Source organism: Leuciscus leuciscus (assembly GCF_965113295.1).
Source record: "Leuciscus leuciscus genome assembly, chromosome: 8".
In the NCBI taxonomy this organism is placed as follows: domain Eukaryota; kingdom Metazoa; phylum Chordata; class Actinopteri; order Cypriniformes; family Leuciscidae; genus Leuciscus; species Leuciscus leuciscus.
The window spans coordinates 7,347,801-7,366,121 of NC_138732.1; the positions used below are offsets into that span (position 1 = coordinate 7,347,801).

Below are 18,321 nucleotides of genomic sequence, written 5' to 3' on the forward strand. Positions count from 1 at the left end.
ATTTATACATTATATGAAAGCTGAATAAATAAGCTTTCCATTGATGTATGGTATGTTAGGATATGACAATATTTGGTCGAGATACAACTATTCTAGAATCTGGAAAAGAAATCGATAATTTTGACCCATACAATGTTTTGTTGGCTATTGCCACAAATACACCCGTGCGACCTGTGACTGGTTTTGTGATCCAGGGTCACATATGTCAAATCGAGACTGAGACTTAAGCTGCCATTCATTCATATACTATAACTTATTTTTATTTTTTTTATTTTTGTTAATTTCCATTTTCAGACAATTTACAAACATTTTTAGAGTGTAAAACAGATTTTTATTTTGTCTGTGTGTGTGAAAACATTGACAAACTCTGATGTTCCCGATTGAGTATGTGATCAGGCCCGTACAGCATAAGCAACATCGACAGCAGCAATATCTGATAGCAAGACCGACAAGAGGAGAATGTCATGACGAAGACGTCTAAACCGAAAGAGCGAGAGAGAGAGAGAGAGAGAGGGATACAGCGAGAGAGAGTGAGACAGACACAGAGAGAGAGCAGCTTTTAAAAGGATTTTGTCGGTTATTGACTGGTTGCTCTCCACTGCTAATAGCCATTTAAAGATTATAGGCCTGCTGGTGGAAATCAAGGCCTTCATTGTTCTCCTTATTGCATTCTGGCAGATGGGGGCTGACACAACAACACGCTCACTCCCCGCGGGCAGCCTCACTCCGCACGGCTTTCCATCAGCAGCCATCCTATTGAACCGGCCCTAATAACTAGCCATGAATTATTTATCTCCATACGATATTGAGGGCCAAGAGGAGGAAGAGGACGACGTGAGGAAGAAGGCGGGGTGGGGCGTGCAGGTGCCAGGTCGGAAGATCTTGCGGTCCGCCCCAAACACTCCCAGGGTGGCTCTTTCCCGGAACATAGCGAGCATTCCGATCACGGGAGAGGAGGAGATAAAATATATATTCATTAAATGTCAGTCGACTGATGAAATGAGAGCGATCCATTAGAGGCTGGCCGATGCGGCGGTGCGGAGGGCTAATGTTTCCCGGTTGTTCGGAGGGCCGGACGGCTTTTAGTGGGCACGCTGGTGCCGCAGGGAGCAAAGCTCTTCATCTAGAAAGTTTGGCTGGCTGATAGTGCTGCTTTAATAGGGGAAGGGTACAAGACGTCTACAGAGACAGAAGATCATAATCTTTATTATTTGGGAATTGTGGCCTCGACGCCTTCAGGGGCCGAGTTTGGTCCAACTTTTACACATTACAACTTAGGTAATGAGACCGTTCATACTTCCCACATTTCCTACAAGAAGCCACACAGCTTTGATGGAAAATACTATGAGGGTGAATCTCATGAAAAGCAATTTTTTGAAAATATTACATTTCACCCCAGAATATATATATATATATCCATCCATCCATCCATCCATCCATCCATCCATCCATCCATCCATCCATCCATCCATCCATCCATCCATCCATCCATCCATCCATCCATCCATCCATCCATCCATCCATCCATCCATCCATCCATCCATCCATCCATCCATCCATCCATCCATCCATCCATCCATCCATCCATCCATATTTCTCTCACTGGTGATTTTTATTATATTACTGTAATTAATTGTGTTTTTATTTTATTTAAATCAGTAATGAAAGACAATACAACAAATACTAACATATAAAACTAATATATATGATACATATAGTTTATACATATATGTTAGCATTTGTTGTACAAAACATGTATATAGAAATAATCTACAGTTAATTAATATATGTGACCCTGGACCACAAAACCAGTCACATGGGTAAATTTCATGAAATTGAGATTTATGCATCATATGAAAGCTGGATAAATACGTTTTCAATTAATGTATGGTTTGTTAGAATATGACAATATTTAGCCGAGATACAACTATTTGAAAATCTGGAATCTGAGTGTGCAAAAAAATCGAAACATTGGGAAAATCTCCTTTAAAGTTGTTCATTTATGCTCGCGATTGTGCTGCATTCACTCACAAAAATACATGTTTTATATATTTACGGTAAATTTACTACATATCTTCATGGAACATGATCTTTACTTAATATCCTAATGATTTTTGGCATAAAAGAAAAATCGATAATTTTGACCCATACAATGTATTGTGGCTATTGCCACAAATATACCAGTGCGACTCGTGACTGGTTTTGTGGTCCAGGGTCACATATCGTGTGTGTATTTGAAATACTAACAAAATGAACGATAGACAGACAGACAGACAGACAGATAGACAGACAGACAGATAGACAGACAGACAGATAGACAGACAGACAGATAGATAGATAGATAGATAGATAGATAGATAGATAGATAGATAGATAGATAGATAGATAGATAGATAGATAGATAGATAGATAGATAGATAGATAGATAGATAGATAGATAGATAGATAGATAGATAGATAGATAGATAGACAGACAGACAGATAGATAGATAGATAGATAGATAGATAGATAGATAGATAGATAGATAGATAGATAGATAGATAGATAGATAGATAGATAGATAGATACATAGATACATAGACACATAGATACATAAAAACAGGCTTCATTTTCTTCATGCAAAATATAATTTTGTATTCATTTCTTTTTGACTCACATGGCATGTTGACAGTTTTCTTGAGAGTTTTATCCATAAATGTTTGCACTTCTTCAGGATGTAATGGCTATTTTTTTTCTAGTTGTAAATTGGTTCACCATCACAATTGCTGTTGTGTGTTTCTCAAAGGATTTTTGTTCCTTTCCAGCAATTGTACACAGCGTCTAGAGACGGCTCACCGGAATTACATGGCCAGTGGCAAAGTTGTTTTCATAATTCCAAATGATTCAAAATTAAATATGTAGAGTGTTTGATCGATACAATTTCCTGTGTCCATATTTACAGAAATAATGAGCAGCAGCTGAAGAATCCTCCTCAAATGCTCATTATGAACAATAATGGTTTAATTGCTGGGAAACACTGTTTAAAAACACTGTCATTTTATTTGCAGGGGATCATATACGCAGACTTTAATTAAAACTCCAGCAAAGATGCGTCAATCACCTGGTTTTCATAAACATGTATCAGAGAAATACTTTAAAGTTTATTGCTTAACCGTAATGCTCATGTTATGTGAATTAATAGTCCATTTTATGCCCTCATTGTGTCAATAAAGCATTCTTGATCTTTCTGGAATGATCTGTGATTTAGTGACTCGTGTAACCTAACCATATGAAGCTTGCCTTATCGTTTTCCTTTTGATTTAAAATGGCAGCATATGCATCAAAATGACTCAAAATTAGTGTGTGTGTGTGTGTGTGTGTGTGTGTGTGAGTGCGTGCGTGCGTGCGTGCGTGTGTGTGTGTGTGTGTGTTTGGGTCAGTGCCCACATTTCAGTCTTACGGCAGAGAAAGAGAAGAAACTTTAATAACAGTTTGGAGTCCAGCCAGAGTCAAGACAAATAGCCTTGGATCTCTTCCAATGAAAACATGCCAACTGTCCACAACTGGCATCATTATTGGCTTCTTCACACCCAAAGGAAATGCCCCCAAATGACACAATTTCCATGCCAGTAAAGCCATATTAGAAACTGAGACAATTAACCTGAAACATAGCACAACTTTAAGACCCACAGACCAAATGAACGCCTCAACATCTTTGAAAAATGAAAGAGAGGGGGGGGGGGGGGAGATGATGATGCCGGTGTCACTGAACTCAAATATAGTTATGATGAACTCCACTGAAGCAGAAGGAAACTTTGCATCTAATGCTACAGGACTGGCGCCACGTCTGCTCTCCCTTCCATCAGACCAGCAAACAGAGAGTGACACAAAATCTAAAACAAGCCTTGAGTTGATTCTGATGGATCATGTTATATGATATGCAGTAAATATGCTGTAATAATCTAGTAGATATATTTTACATAGTCCAATTTTTGTGTAACTGTTGTTTTAACAAATCCTTCTCTGAAAGATTAAAATTTGAGGGTTTGTTCGGGTTTTGTTTGAAAATTAAAAAATCTGGATGGATGGATGGAGAGATAGACAGACAGACAGGCAGATGGAAAGACAGACAGACATAAAGACAGACATGCAGATAATGTCTCAGTGCTGTGTAGGAGAGATAGAGAGTGATGAAGACAGAAAAAGGCAAAGAGCAAAGCAAGAATGAGTGAAGGATGCCTGCAGGGTAGAATGAAAAACCCAAATAAGCATGTAGGGGAGGAACCATCCACCAGCTTCTCCTAAATGAACCATCTGGGTACATGGAAAAGAGGTTAAAAGACAACAAACAAAAGAAGCAGGGGTGCCAGAGAACGCCCATCCCTCCTCCAGGCAGGTTCTCCTAAAAAGGCCATCTCTCCCCGGGGGCCGCTGTGAGGAGAGGAGCCACAGACCCCTGCAGGCTGACAGTGATCCAGGCTAATGGGCCGGGCTGTGTACTCTGTAGTGTGGGGAGTGGATTAGAGGGGTAATTAAGGTTAATGTTCCACCCGCTCTGATCTCTGCTCCACCACCTCAGGCTACATGCTAGCACACGCTCGAGCAGATGCTAACTCCCGCCACACAGGTGGATTCAACACCCGCGTGCTTTAAAAAGTCCGCGAATGACGGGATGTGTCCACATGGGGTGAAGGATTGTGTTATGCCAGCAGTGTGTGTCAGGGTTGGGCATAATTAAGAATTGAAGAACTGGCAATTGATGAGTTCAGTTTGAATTGAATTGGCCACACCCCACTGGAAGGTGGATAGGAATGACCAACGCTATCTCACGACCAATCACGAGTGATTAAAAGGTGGCTAATTCGTACGAGTTTGTACGACCTCACTCATACAAATTCGTACGACAACTCGTAAAATATGTACGATTTAGCAAAAATAGTACTAATTCGTACGAGTGAGTTTGTATGAATTCGTACGAATTAGCCACCTCGTAAAAATCGTACGAATTGCTGTGAGATCGGGTTGGAATGACAGGGTGGAGAATTTACTGAATTGCGATTCAAAGAAGTGCATTCTGGAAAATATGTATTTTCACCCTGGTCCAAAAAATGTATTAAATGAAATGAAAACTATAAACTAAATAGAAAGGCATTTCATATCTATCTATATGTTTATGTATCTGTCTATCTATCTCTATCTGTTTGTCTCTCTGTTTTTTATGTTTTTGCCAGAGGTCTCTTCTGCTCACTAAGGATGCATTTATTTGATCAAATATACAGTAAAACAGTAATATTTGCGAAATATTATTGCAATTTAATTTTTTTTTTTTTTTTACTGTTTTCTATTTGAATATATGTTAAAATGTAATTTATTCCTTTGATGCCAAGCTGAATTTTCAGCATCATTACTCCAGTCTTCAGTTTCACAAGTTCCTTTTATTTGCTTTTATAGTCATGACAGTTGAAATTTAATTTTACTTTATCAATTTAATTATTCTTCCTTACATTCAAATTCAAGAACTGAATTGGAATTTAAAAGGTATTCTCAGTTCGAATCAGAATGGTGAACAACCCAGATGTGTGTCTTGCAAAAGGTTGTCTCAAAATTGTCTAATTTAGTTCAATGCTATTTTATGCTGCATGCTACTTGAATTGTTAAGTCAGTTCCTACTTTTCACATCTGACTTTGGTTAGAATGTTAGCCGATGACTGACCAATAGAAACTGTCTTTTGTTTTGCGTTGTTGCACTTTAAACAGTTTGACTTTATTAAATATCATCGAGTTTTAACAAAAACCTCCAAAGTTTGGTCTAATTACGCTGTCTTTGAAAACGTATCTGCTTTTCATATACATTGTCAAAAGAATTGATATAAATAGATGCCATCATAATAATTAATGTTCTCCTCATATAGTCGTAATTATTTTATCACAGTTGGAATGTCTGACATCTCCCTTTCTCTCAAGCAAATATGAGTGTAAAGTGAGAATGGGGAGTTCCACGGACATAATGCGAGGCATAAATCATCTTAAATGTAGCGCCTTTCATCTAATTGCTCTGCTTTGTGTAGCACGAGTAACAGAAGGCCGTCCCCTTTGGAAGGAAACATGGTTGTTTTTCACAGTATAAACTGATCAATTGAATGGGACATCAAAAAATGAAATTTGAAGAAGCAATTTTTTTGCTCTTATCCATCTTTGAAATACCACAGTAATAGCAACAAAGTGGTTTTTCCTCAAAAATGCAGTTTCTGCTGATCAAATCAGGATTTCAGGGCAGCACATTTGAGAGTATGAACGACAGGACCCATCAGACTTAAGTGAATTATGACCCTGTTAAACTAGGTTTTAGTGCCATCCAAAGCAGACACATTTTCCAGCCTTTTCCTGTAATTTTTGAAAGCCTTTTTGCTGTAATAAAATATCACTTTTTCCAGCATTTATGCATTAAACGCCCATCGTCCTCGTGTCTCTGCTTCGATGATAATCAGATTGCCTCTCGCTTCCTTTTCTTCGCCTCTCTCGGATCACTCTCAGTAAAGATGACACAAGGGCCTGCAAACTGGACCAAATTGACCTCTGTGTTTTTCTCTCACTTTCACTCTCTTCGGTTTCTCATTACATCATCTAAAGGAACACCGAGGTGCTTGTGTGACTGTCACAAAGGGCTCTAATGTCCCATCATGCAGCTCTTTACCCATAATGCCCTGGGACCAAGCCCCGCATACATTCACTGCTTTGTAACTTGGTGCGGATCCTCAAACCAGCCATTAGCGCACATCGGCATGTTTACAAAATCCTGATGTCCCCAACAGGTCCTTTCAGTGTGAGAGAACACTTTTAGTTTTATTTCTCATAAAGCGTAACGCCCTCTGATGTGATGCACTATTATTTCACTGTGGAAATATGGTAACTGGTGATTTGGTAACTCATTGAAAGTCATTGAAGCCCAGCTGTGGATATTGGCAATTATGTCAGGCATAATTGTTTGGAAATGAGAATTGGAGGCAATAAAACGGGACGATCACTCTCTGAATGATGCTACCGACTTCAGTCTGTGATGAGATGGCTCGCACCATGTTTGATTCTGCATTACTGATGTTTCTCAGCCCTGTATCGTGCGCCGCTCACTACAGGTAGGCCTTCTGCAATTCTGAGAGCGCTCAGGACCAGAGGCAATGATAGATACCCATCCATAACCAATGAACCTCAGCACCTGCTGTAGCTTCCAGCGTCCATTTATTCTCGCTGCATGATGTCACCACAGATTTGGCTTTCCCGAAATGCATTGCAGTTAGGATTGAATTCCTCTCGGGCCTCTGATGGCACACTCACTGTCCATCGAACCCAAAAACTGTTGGGATCTGACTGAAATTTAGATTTTTATCAGTCTGGGTTGATACAGTCAGCGCATTTAAGGAGGAACTAGTCACTGGATTTGTCAAGAGTTTTCCAAATGGCATCCAATCTTAGAAAGACACCCAGTTTTGTTTACATTGCAAAAAAAATCTAACATTCTAAACATTCTTAAATCAAGATAAATTTACTTGAGAGGCAAAAAAAAGTCACTTTGTTCAGTTTATTGTGTTATCAACTTTTTCAGATAAACTCAGCCCTTAACGCCACACAAATAAACCACACAAATGTTAATCAACAGTCAAATAGCTATTTAGGCATTGTTTTAGCTTGAATGAAAATAAATAAAATGTTATCAAGAAAGTCAAGTCACCTTTATAGCTCTTCATACAATACAGATTGTTTCAAAGCAGCTTCACAGTAATAAACAAGAAACGAACATTGTCAAATATGAGACAAATTTAAATTCTGCTCTCCAGAAGACAATAGTGTCATTATTCAGCTCTAGTCAGTTCAGTGTTGATTCAGTTCAGTTTAATAACTGTGAGAAAGAAAGGAAGGTTCATGATGAACGGTAATGAAAGTGAACAGAAGCCGGGAGAGAGTTGCCAAAAGGATGAATGGATGACTAGACTGTTGATTTATTATGTTGGTGACAGTGCTGGCGAACCCATGACAGCTTCCCCTGATGGCATCCTCAACGTATCAAACACTAGACTCTTCCATTTCACACAAAAGGCGATGTGTCTGTCTTAAAGGACATGCGGTTCTGTCAGCAGTGGCTAGGTTGGATTAAAGACAGGCAGTAAATAAAAATATGCCACATCACCGTCACGAAGCTTCTCTGGGGATCAATACATCTGTCAATCACTGAAGGCTGTCTGACTGGGCCAAATGAAAATGCATAAGAAAACATGTGTGATTTTAATAAGCCACAGTCAAAGGCAAATATACTTTTGCTTGAAACATGAGTGTAGCTGTCACTTTAATGAGAAATATGAAATAGATTATTAGTACAGCTACAGAATGCATTATGTTTATTGGTTGCTGAACGATTCAAGTAACAATAATTGTAACACCCTACCCAGCTTTACTTAGTCATTATGTTTGTTCTGCAAACAAATTCCATTTTTAACATGCTGTGCTAATATTGATAATTCCATGCTATTCATTTGACTATATATATATTGTTCAACATCAAAGAATTCAAAGGAAACATTAATGAACACAAAGGGCACATCAAAAAGAAACGATGTGTGTAGGCAAATCCGAGCATGACAAGCATCCGTAACACTCTCTGGTTGATTGTTGAGTCTGTGCATGGCTGGCATTGAACATTTACCTGCATATAGTAGTTTCCTCTGTGAGGGTTTGTTTGCGTGAAAGCTGATCTGTGAAAGTGCCATAGATGAGCTGCATCCACACACTCAGAGGAGGCCCTGAACTCAGAACAAGCTGAGATGGAAAAATACCTGCATGTTTACTACTTACCGTAGTAATCAAATCCTGCTTTCACAGGGAAAAAAAAGCTAAGTGAAAGAGTAGCTCTCCGGAGAGGAAAATAGAAGAAGGGTTAAATGATACACATTCCTGCAAATGGAAGTCCATTTCTGCAAAGCACTGTATTCCATTCATGATATGAATAAAGATTTAAATAAGACAGAGATTGTGAAGTATAGCCTATTAGAACTCTATTTGCTCCTGCGCTTGAATAAAGTTGTTTTTAGAGACAGAATATGTCACAGGGCTTGGAGTCAAAGGTCAAAATTCACAATGGTTTTGGGTGTTGCTTTCAAACCATTTCTGTTGGTCATTTTTTGCTAAATGCTATTAAATACCATCAAAGGTCTATCCTAAAAATAAAAATAAAGACATTTCGCCTAAGTCTCCCCCTAACAGTAATCTTAACTATTGTTAAGTTTTAGTAGCCTATTATATATCACAATTATATTTTTTAATTGTGACATGCAATCTTAACGCCATATTAGCCTACTGTTGTATGCCTAAATATTATATTTTTCCCCAAGTGTTGCTTAATCACTAGAATGAATATCCCTCTATATGCCCATGTGGATATTTCATATTGGCCAGTCTGTGAGCAGCTGGCTGTGAAAGTCCAGTTAGACTGTTGCAGAAAACGCACGAGCCACGTTAGTAATTCACGCCATCTCCAATTAGCGTGACAACAATAACCTTTCATCCTGTCATTTATCAATTAGAGGAGATAAAAAAATAAAAAAATCGTTTAGCTGAGAGCTGTGCAATAATGTGCAGCTGTGCTGAAGAATTCGGCGTCCCTTTATTACTTTGCGACAAAGGGGAGACAAAGACATATTTCACTCATTGCGTGACTTAATGAGGCCTCTCACAATCCATCACCTAAATGAAGCTCCAACAGCGGACGGAATTCTCGCGAGAGTTCCTTTGAGAGCGCTCGGAGTTCTCGCGAGAGTTCCAGCGGAGAGCGAATGAGACAGCAGCACGCGCCACCTCATGGTGTTAATGATGCATTTCTGCCACTTTTCTTTGCCGTTTCCAACTTGATATTATTAAAGCATGAGCAATGAACAAATGATTACTGCGTGATTGTGGGCTTCTCAAGACACGAGGACATGATCTAATTAGCGCACCGAGGTAAATAAATTCAGAAATAATTGAATAAATGATCAGATATAGAGAGCCTATAATTAATGTAACTGTCATTTTTGTATTTCTTGCCTTTTTGTTTCAGAAACATATAATAATTCTATAATTATAATTAACTAATTAACATAATTACATTTAATTAAATTATTATTATTAGCCTACATAAATATTATAAAACAAAAATATAATTAAATTAAATTCACTGGTTAAGTCGAGTTAATTTATTTAGGTCTAATTATTTTCAGGTTTTGTCCTCCAGATATCTATGGATTTTTTTGGCTACTGTATGAGATATCAAAATCAGCTAAATAATTATCAGTCAAAAAGCGATTCTTTGCTTGAGTCTGTTTTACTGCAAAGACTCGCCATCAGGAGTCAATATGATCTCTGTTCATCTCTCCTGTGGATATTATCCATCGACCAGCACAATATTAAACTGCTTCATTCACTGTCATGACTGGTTCATTAAGTCAAACGTCTTTTCCACATGTTTTCCCGCCCACTTTTTATTTCAGTTTTTCTATATCATCCAGTTGATGCTTTCATAAATCCAGATGTATTTTATTCTTCAAATTATCTTTTAATTTGTTCAATGGCCAAAATACATAGTGAAGATTCTGACCACATCATCTTCTACTCAGGTGAGGTAAAGTGTGTGTGTGTCACAGTGTGTGTGTGTGTGTGTGTGTGTGTGTGTGTGTGTGTGTGTGTGTTATTCTTCTTATTCTTCTTCATTGAGAGGACCAAATGTCCCTACAAAGATAGTAAAATGTGAAAATGTGTAACGTTGTGGGGCCATTTAGTCGGGCCCCATGAGGAAAACATCTTATAAATCATACCAAGTGATGTTTTATGAAAATGTAAAAATAACAGAAAGTTTTCTGTTATATTGGGGGGATAGAATATACAGTTTTGATAAAAATCATATTCGCCTATGGAGAGTCCCCTTAAAACATGGAAACTCAGCGTGTGTGTGTGCCTACTTTGGGGACAAATTTGTACCCAGAAGGGACCAAAACCTGGCTTTAAAAACATTTGTAAAATCCGATATAAAAATAAAGAAATTAAAGTTTTTTTAAACATGTAAAAATGCAGAAAGTTTTCTGTGATGGGTAGGTTTAGGGGTAGGGTTAGTGTTAGGGGAGAGAATATACTGTTTGGACAGTATAAAAACCATTTAGTCTATGGAACTGTCCACATTTAGATAGCTAAGTAAACGTGTGTGTGTGTGTGTGTGTGTGTGTGTGTGTGTGTGTGTGTGTGTGTGTGTGTGTGTGTGTGTGTGTGTGTGTGTGTGTGTGTGTGTGTGTGTGTGTGTGTGTGTGTGTGTGTGTGTGTGTGTGTGTGTGTTTGGTCAGGCTGGGCAACTAGTAACCTGACCCAGCGTTTTATTGAGATGTCCATTAATCCCAGCTCTCTGCCCATGACCTCTGACCTCGGCTGACCCCTGCACATGGTGTTGCCGGCCAGAGGGACTCGGGCACTGCTGCGTCCCGGATCGCGTCTCCCATCCTGACAGCAGCCCACTCTCTCCCATCGGAGTGGGGATCATTAAGCGCGAATCTAAAACGAGGGCCAGGGGAGAGCTTTATCCACACAAATACAGCCATGAGAAAGAGGCTCGGCTCTCATCTCAACGGATAGAGTTACGCTGGAGTGAGAATGATTCAGCTTTTAATTGCATTCTTCTAACTCCATATCACATCTTCATCCATCTATCTCTCTCTCCCTCCCTCTCCCGGTTTCTCTCACATTCTCGCTCACCCAATCGTGTTGCGCGCTCCCCAACAAACGCCTCTTATAGTACAAATCATTCCAGATTGGAATTCATTTTCAAAGAGCTTTTAAGAAGACGAATATGAGAGCCACTTACTTTAAATGATCCATTTATTTTAAAGCTTGAAGTCGTATCGCTTACCTGATCCCTATAAAAGAAAGTCCTCACCTGCCACCAGGAGTCTAAAAATACAAGGCATCCTGAAAGCGTATAGATAAGCTTTCGTTAGGTATCATTGCTTTCTCACCGACAGTAGCGGCGCTGAAAGAGAACACCTGATTGGCTCGCCGCCTCCCCTCGAAGCTGTTGTCACCTATCCGAGCTCTGGTGAGCAATTACCTGGCCTGTCGGAATCCTAGCCGAACAGATTGAATTCTGATTGATTTCTGCCCAGGAAAGAGGAGAGAATTTAAAGGTCTTCTTTTTTAATTGGGTATTTGGTGTGTGCTGATGTGAGGAACTTGTCCCTCCCCGGGGATCCTTTATGGGGCAATAATGGCGCTGAGAAACAGCCTGGTCTGCTCTCTCCCTGGAAGGCCATAACCCCACATTTGTCCTGAGTGCTTTTCTATTATGCATTGATAGCTAAGCATCAATCAATAGTGGAGGGAAGAGAAAACCCAGCGAAACCAACTTCTTAAGTGTAAAACGCCTCTTAATACCAGAGCTTTCAAACAACTTAACCTGGGTGCTTTTTTTCCTCTGCTGAGCGTCTTTGAGAAGCCAGAAGTGAGGAGAGACAATGCTGATGTTTTATTCAAAAGCAGGGAATGGTTTCGGGGGAAATGCATGCCACGGCAGCATCAATGGCAGGGTTTTTTTTTTTTTTTTTTTTTGGCTTTTAGAGAAGTCCGGCACACACGTGCACTTTTGCATAATGGCTGTAAAGGTTTACCCCAAACAAACCACTTTGCAAATATTGTAGATTTTTCGGACATGCATTTTGAACAATAAATGACTCGACGAGTAAATCAACTATTTATTTAAGTTCAATTTTTTTAAAGTACAAATCTCAAGAGTGAATAGAAATTATTTGGATTTATATACAACGCCCACACATAAAAGGCAAAAAAAAAACGATATTTTAAGAGTACACATTTTACGGTGAGCTTACATTTCAAACATAATAAGAAACATCTGTGATTAAATGCTATGTTTTTATAATATCTATATGCTACAAATACATATATCCACTTGGCTGGCCTTCGTAATCTTCGTCATCGACATTCTCCTCTTCGCCTGATATTCTATAAGCTCCGTTTTCTTTTTGCCGGAACTCTTTGTTCAGCGGAGAACCTGGAAAACATAAAGGGAAAACAGTTTGATTAATTGTATTAATTATTTATGATGCATCATAAATATGCATTTTTTTAATATAATATAATTAATATAATATACAATAAGTCTTAGAAGATTTTTTTTTAATTAACAGAGTGAATATGCATTGAACCGCCAGCGTTCTAAGAGGATTTATTAATTAATGCACTAAATAAAAAGCAGTAAAATAAAAAATTGTTTAGAAAGCTCAGCATTTTCTCAATATGCCCATAGCGTCCTGTAAAACACGCATGATATATTTAAATCTTCTCTTTCTCTAAACCTATAGGAAAAGGTCTGTCCTGTGTCCAGAGTCACCTTTCACTGCCACCTATCCCAGAGTTCATTTCAGTCGGGACGTTCCGGGAAACGAGGGGTGGGGGGCAGGCACTGGTGGTGCAGATAAAGGAACAGACCCCCCAGAGAAAGAGATAACAGCCAGACAGTCACAGCAACGACCTGCCACATAATACACAAGCCCTTCCACCCCTTCTCCCTTTCCCTTCCAAATCTCCCCCCATCTAGGGCCCTCTCGACCTCCTGTCATCACCAGCCTTTACGTTGCTGCTGCAGAAAGCCCTCGGCTGGTGTACGGTTATCATCAGCCCTGACTGATTCTCGGAAAGGCCAAGTTCACCTTTAGCGATGAGGAGATGATAAGCTTTGAAATAGCCAATGTGAATCGATCAGCTCCCACTGTTGGTGCGTTCACATGTCTTTTCTGACCACGCCACAGACCGCAGAGAGAACAGGAATAACCCAACAGACCTCTCTCTGCAGTGTGCAATGTTAAAACAAGAAAAATGTTCAAATTAAAGGGAATTTGTGGTTTGCATTGGGTTACTGCACTGCAAAATTTTTTGATTTTTTGATTTTGATTTGAAAAATTATTTTCTTTTTGTTGGTTTTCCAGGACAAATACCTTAACATTCTTATATCAAGATACATTTACTTAAGAAGCAAAATGACACAAGATAACAACTCTTGTTTTCTAAAACAATTATACAAATTTAGTGGCTTTATTACACTTTAAAAAAGAAAAGAAAAATGTCTGCCAGTGAGGTGGGAAAAAATAAACGTGTCTTCACTTTTTTTCTTGTTTTTAGCCTCTCAGTCTCTAAGTTTTGATCGATTTTTCAGAAAGTAATTTGGTTTCTCAAGTAAATGCGTCTCGATTTAATAATGTTTAGGTATTTGTACTGGAAAACAAGACAAAAACACTGAGGAAGAAAAAAAAAAGTTTTGCAGTGTAAAAGAACTTTTCATTGTAATAAGATGAGGATATCAACTTTCATGACTGCACAAGATAAATACTAGTCAACTAACATGAAACTGGTTAATCATAAGAAAGTTATATATTATGTATACATATATAATCTTTCGGATTTTTCTTCTGAGAAAAATACCCCAGAAGTCTCATATACAGAGTTTCAGAAGAGACTTCGACAGGGTTTCAAACTGTGCTCAGATTGCTAATATACCAAAATCTGAAATCAAAGTCGGAGATCTCAAATATTAACTATATTTGTCATCATATTCTCCCAAAACTATCTGAGCTAGGCGGACCCATTGTGTCTATTTTTGTTTCTCCCTAGGAATTTCAGGATACTTAAATGGAACCAAGTCTCCTGAGTTATGAACAAGCAACTTCTGAACAATAACATATTCCTCCAGGTATAAGTGTGTGTGTACAACACTTAAACAGCGGGGTTTGTGTCTGTGAGTGTGTGGAAGCAGCCCCCAACGATCTTGTTTTTTCAGCTTGTTCACCTCTGACCTTGTTTTCTAAAGGCCGTGTCTGTGTCTCTGAATGAGTGTTCTCAGACATACCTCCATGTGTAACCTGTAATCTGGCGGAGGCAGACACCTCTCCGAAGGCGTTCCTGGCGGTGCATGTGTACACACCTGCATCGTTCGGGCCGACTCTTTGAATCTGGAGCCAGCCGGTCAGTTCAAACCTCCGCGGACCTCCACGGGCCTGTCATTACAGAAACACACCATTGCACATTTAACAAAACCAGAACTGTGACTAGAATGCAAACCTGGTGTGAGAATTTAATTGAGTTTGTCTGTTAAAGCTTCAATTATATAGACAATGCAATGAAAAATACTAACGAATATGACTATCATGGTTTGTAGGATGTTGCTATAAAATGTTTTCCCCCGTTTTATTGTTCACTTGTATGCGCACGTACCTGTACAGCCGTGCTTGAATCATCAGCAGGAAAAGAGATAACGTCCCCCTCTTTCCTCCACTGGACGGAAGCCAGTGGATACGACGACACCTCACAGGAAAAGATGACATCACTTCCTTTGGCTGTGACGATGTCACGGGGAGCGTAAGTGATAACTGGTTCTGTAAGGTTTGCAGAAGATGTCAACTTTGAACTTTAGAGGAACTGGTTACATTTATATTTATTAATTTAACAAAGGCTTTTATCTAAAGCAACTTACAATTGAGGAATACAAGCGATTCATCATAAACACGAGAAGTGCTAGTAGTACAACATTTCAGCCATTGTTCAAAATAGCACAAGCTATAGGAAGGGAGGAATAATGAGAGCTTAAATTAGTCAAATAAAACATAAAAAATCATATTTTAAGTTAAAAAGTAGCCTATCCCAAAGCAAATCTCTGCTAGTGGATGGTTCTTTCACACCAGCTTCTGTATTTGCGGTGGCCATTTGTGCTGTGTTTGGTTAGCTCAGTTAATTATTTTAAGGTGTGAGATTGGACACTTAAGAGCTGCTAATCTTAAACATGACGGTAAGGTAAATACAAACCTAATGGCTGGATTTTTATTCCCACAGTTGAACAAATGGGTTTTCATTTGGCCTTTTCCATGACAAAACTTTTAAATGAGGTGATTATGTTGGCACTCAGACCCTGTCCATGACAATGGTTCCTCCTGAGAGGACATTTACATCTATATATATATACATTTACATTAGCAGATGTATTCATACCAAAATGATGCAGCCTTTACTTTAGGTGAGGTGGCAGAGCAAACAAGTCAAGTAGCCTACTTAGACAAAAAAACAAAAAAAATCAAATGGCAAAAAGAAAAGTATTTTCAGCCCTTTAGAAGCATAAATCTCTGTCAAGAAACATCCAGGCCACATTTTACGGCAAAAGCAAAATACATAAATAAATATGTTTTGTTGAAAGAAAATGAAGCATTTTAGGACTATTAATTTTTTTGCATTGTGATTTTATGTTTATGACAATGTAGTGCCCTCACCCAATTCTCCTTACATTAATGCAAAAAATCATATTCTATTTATTGTCATGTGAATATATAATTTAATATATAATGGTCCGGTTTCACAGACAGAGTTTATATTAAACCAGGATTAGGCTTTATTTTATTTAGAACATTAAGTAGCTTTTATAAACATGCCTTAGAAAAAACATTACTGGTGTGCATCTTGAGACAAAACAATGGCACTGATATATTTTAAGATATGACAGAGCAAGTTGCTTTCAGTTAAAACAGCTTAACATGCATTTTAATCTGGACTATATGTTTAAGCCTTGTCCATGAACCCGGGGGAATATGTAATTATTTAATTTTAATAATTTAATGTTTAAGATATTTAAAAATATATGAATTGTAAAGTGTTTATACATCATGGTAGTATTTGTTCTGCTGCTATATTTTAAATGGAATAAAATAAAAGCATGTTGTATAGCATAATAAAGTTAAATGCACTGTATAGAAAGTATATATAAAGATATATATATATGTATGTGTGTGTGTATAGACTATATATATATATAAAGAATTAATCAGTTTGTTCCGAGATACTCACTTGTCTTGCAGGGTCCGTGGTGCACCATTGTCAACGTCTGACCTTTGCCTTGTTTGTGTTGGGCTGCCCGAAACTGACATATATTCTTAAATGTCTTTCCATCAGAAGCGCAGAGTGTTTCCTGCTTGCTGCACACGCAGACGGCTCTGGGCTCACCTGTGGGGTTTCTGCGAGGAGCTCTGCAGCGCAAACTTTCAGCACAGCGCCCGTAGAAAGAAGACTGGGGCTCCGGGTCACACAGTTGCCCCTCATCGTTCCCACACTCCCAGCAACACCCGCACTGGTCCCGAACCAGCCCGGCTGGACAACCCTGCAGCTGCCTAACATCTGGGCACCTCTCAGGGTGGCACTTTTTAGGGCATCCCTCACCTGGTCGAAGGCTCTTCTGCCAGTCAAAACGACCAATGTTCTCCAGATGAAATGCCTCAGATACTGAAACTAGCATCAGTACTAATATAACTAGTAAATAAGCCATTGCTCCTAAGGTTAAACTGGCTAGTCAATAAAGTCAATAAAAATATGAAAAAGTCCTTGTCTCAGATAGCAGAAGTAGCTCTTATGTCAGTGCAGAGGGCTAAAAAAATGCACTCGAGGGACGTGAGTGGTCCTCACCACTCACTAGGCCTGAAAATCCCAAAATACAGTGTTTCCAGGTCTCTGTGCAGTCCTCAAAGTATCCTGATAAATTGACCCGTGAGCACAAAAGTGCAACAGGCTGAATGAGCAAGAAGGTGGGTAAGAAACAGAGCTCTAACTTTGGTGACCCCCTCTTAAACTGCAGGGTGCCTCCCCCCCCATTTGCCAAACAAAAGTGTAAAAAAAAGGTGTGAGCTGGGAGACACAACATCCAATCAAAATGCTCAACTTTGAGTTGGGGTGGGGGTGAAACCATGGGTTGGAAATCATGGGTTTTAACCAAACTTGAGGAGTCAGCAAGAAAAGGTCATAAATTAACCTGTGGTCTCAGGTAGTTATCTGATTTTTTGCACACCCCAAACGTTGTTGTTTCCACATATGCTTGTCTCCCGTCAGGTGCTGAGACTTTAATGTTTTTTTAAATAATGTTTTAAATAAGTTGAATACCTTTAGCTCACCTATATCCATTAATGTTCCCAATCATCTAGAATTTTTTATTTTTTATTACATGAGCTGTAAATTGATCGCCCTATGCCCCTGTTTACTGGTATTGAGGTGCGTTTTCACTGGTTGAATGAAATTGCATGTCTATAAAGCACAGAGAGATATGAAAACAAAAGAAAGAACATAAGGAAGCATGAAAAAACTTGATGTTGCAAGCAAAATTCTGAGTTATTTTAGTTATGTGCATGTGATAACAGAACTTCAGATTCACGTGACCTCTGTCACATTGTTGATATCATTTCAATCGGACAGTCATTTAAGGCATTACAAGTAACGCGAGTTTCTTAATCAGATTA

At 38.8% G+C, this 18,321-nt stretch overlaps 1 protein-coding gene and 1 long non-coding RNA gene across 2 annotated transcripts in view; one reads left to right on the forward strand and one right to left on the reverse strand.

The window, feature by feature from the left end:
- Positions 1 to 14,259, forward strand: part of LOC309504203 — an 87,360-nt gene extending 73,101 nt beyond the window's left edge. Inside the window, exon 4 of the long non-coding RNA XR_014208013.1 lies at positions 13,363 to 14,259. This is a non-coding gene — a long non-coding RNA (uncharacterized lncRNA). The remainder of the gene's footprint in view (positions 1 to 13,362) is intronic.
- Positions 12,651 to 18,321, reverse strand: kazald2 (Kazal-type serine peptidase inhibitor domain 2). The gene is made up of 4 exons (XM_082177224.1): positions 16,886 to 18,321; positions 15,269 to 15,429; positions 14,904 to 15,051; positions 12,651 to 13,052 (listed from the first exon to the last, which is right to left on the reverse strand). The coding sequence occupies exons 1-4, from the start codon at positions 17,358 to 17,360 to the stop codon at positions 12,931 to 12,933; spliced, it is 906 nt and encodes a 301-aa protein (XP_082033350.1). The 5' UTR covers positions 17,361 to 18,321; the 3' UTR covers positions 12,651 to 12,930.

Bases quoted from the DNA above. Each gene is read 5' to 3' on its own strand.
- kazald2 (XM_082177224.1), bottom strand. From the start codon at position 17,360: ATGGCTTATTTACTAGTTATATTAGTACTGATGCTAGTTTCAGTATCT. The intron at 15,430-16,885 runs GTGAGTATCTCG...CAAACCTTACAG, and splicing joins CCACGGACCCTGCAAGACAA to AACCAGTTATCACTTACGCT. The intron at 15,052-15,268 runs GTACGTGCGCAT...CTGTAATGACAG, and splicing joins ATTCAAGCACGGCTGTACAG to GCCCGTGGAGGTCCGCGGAG.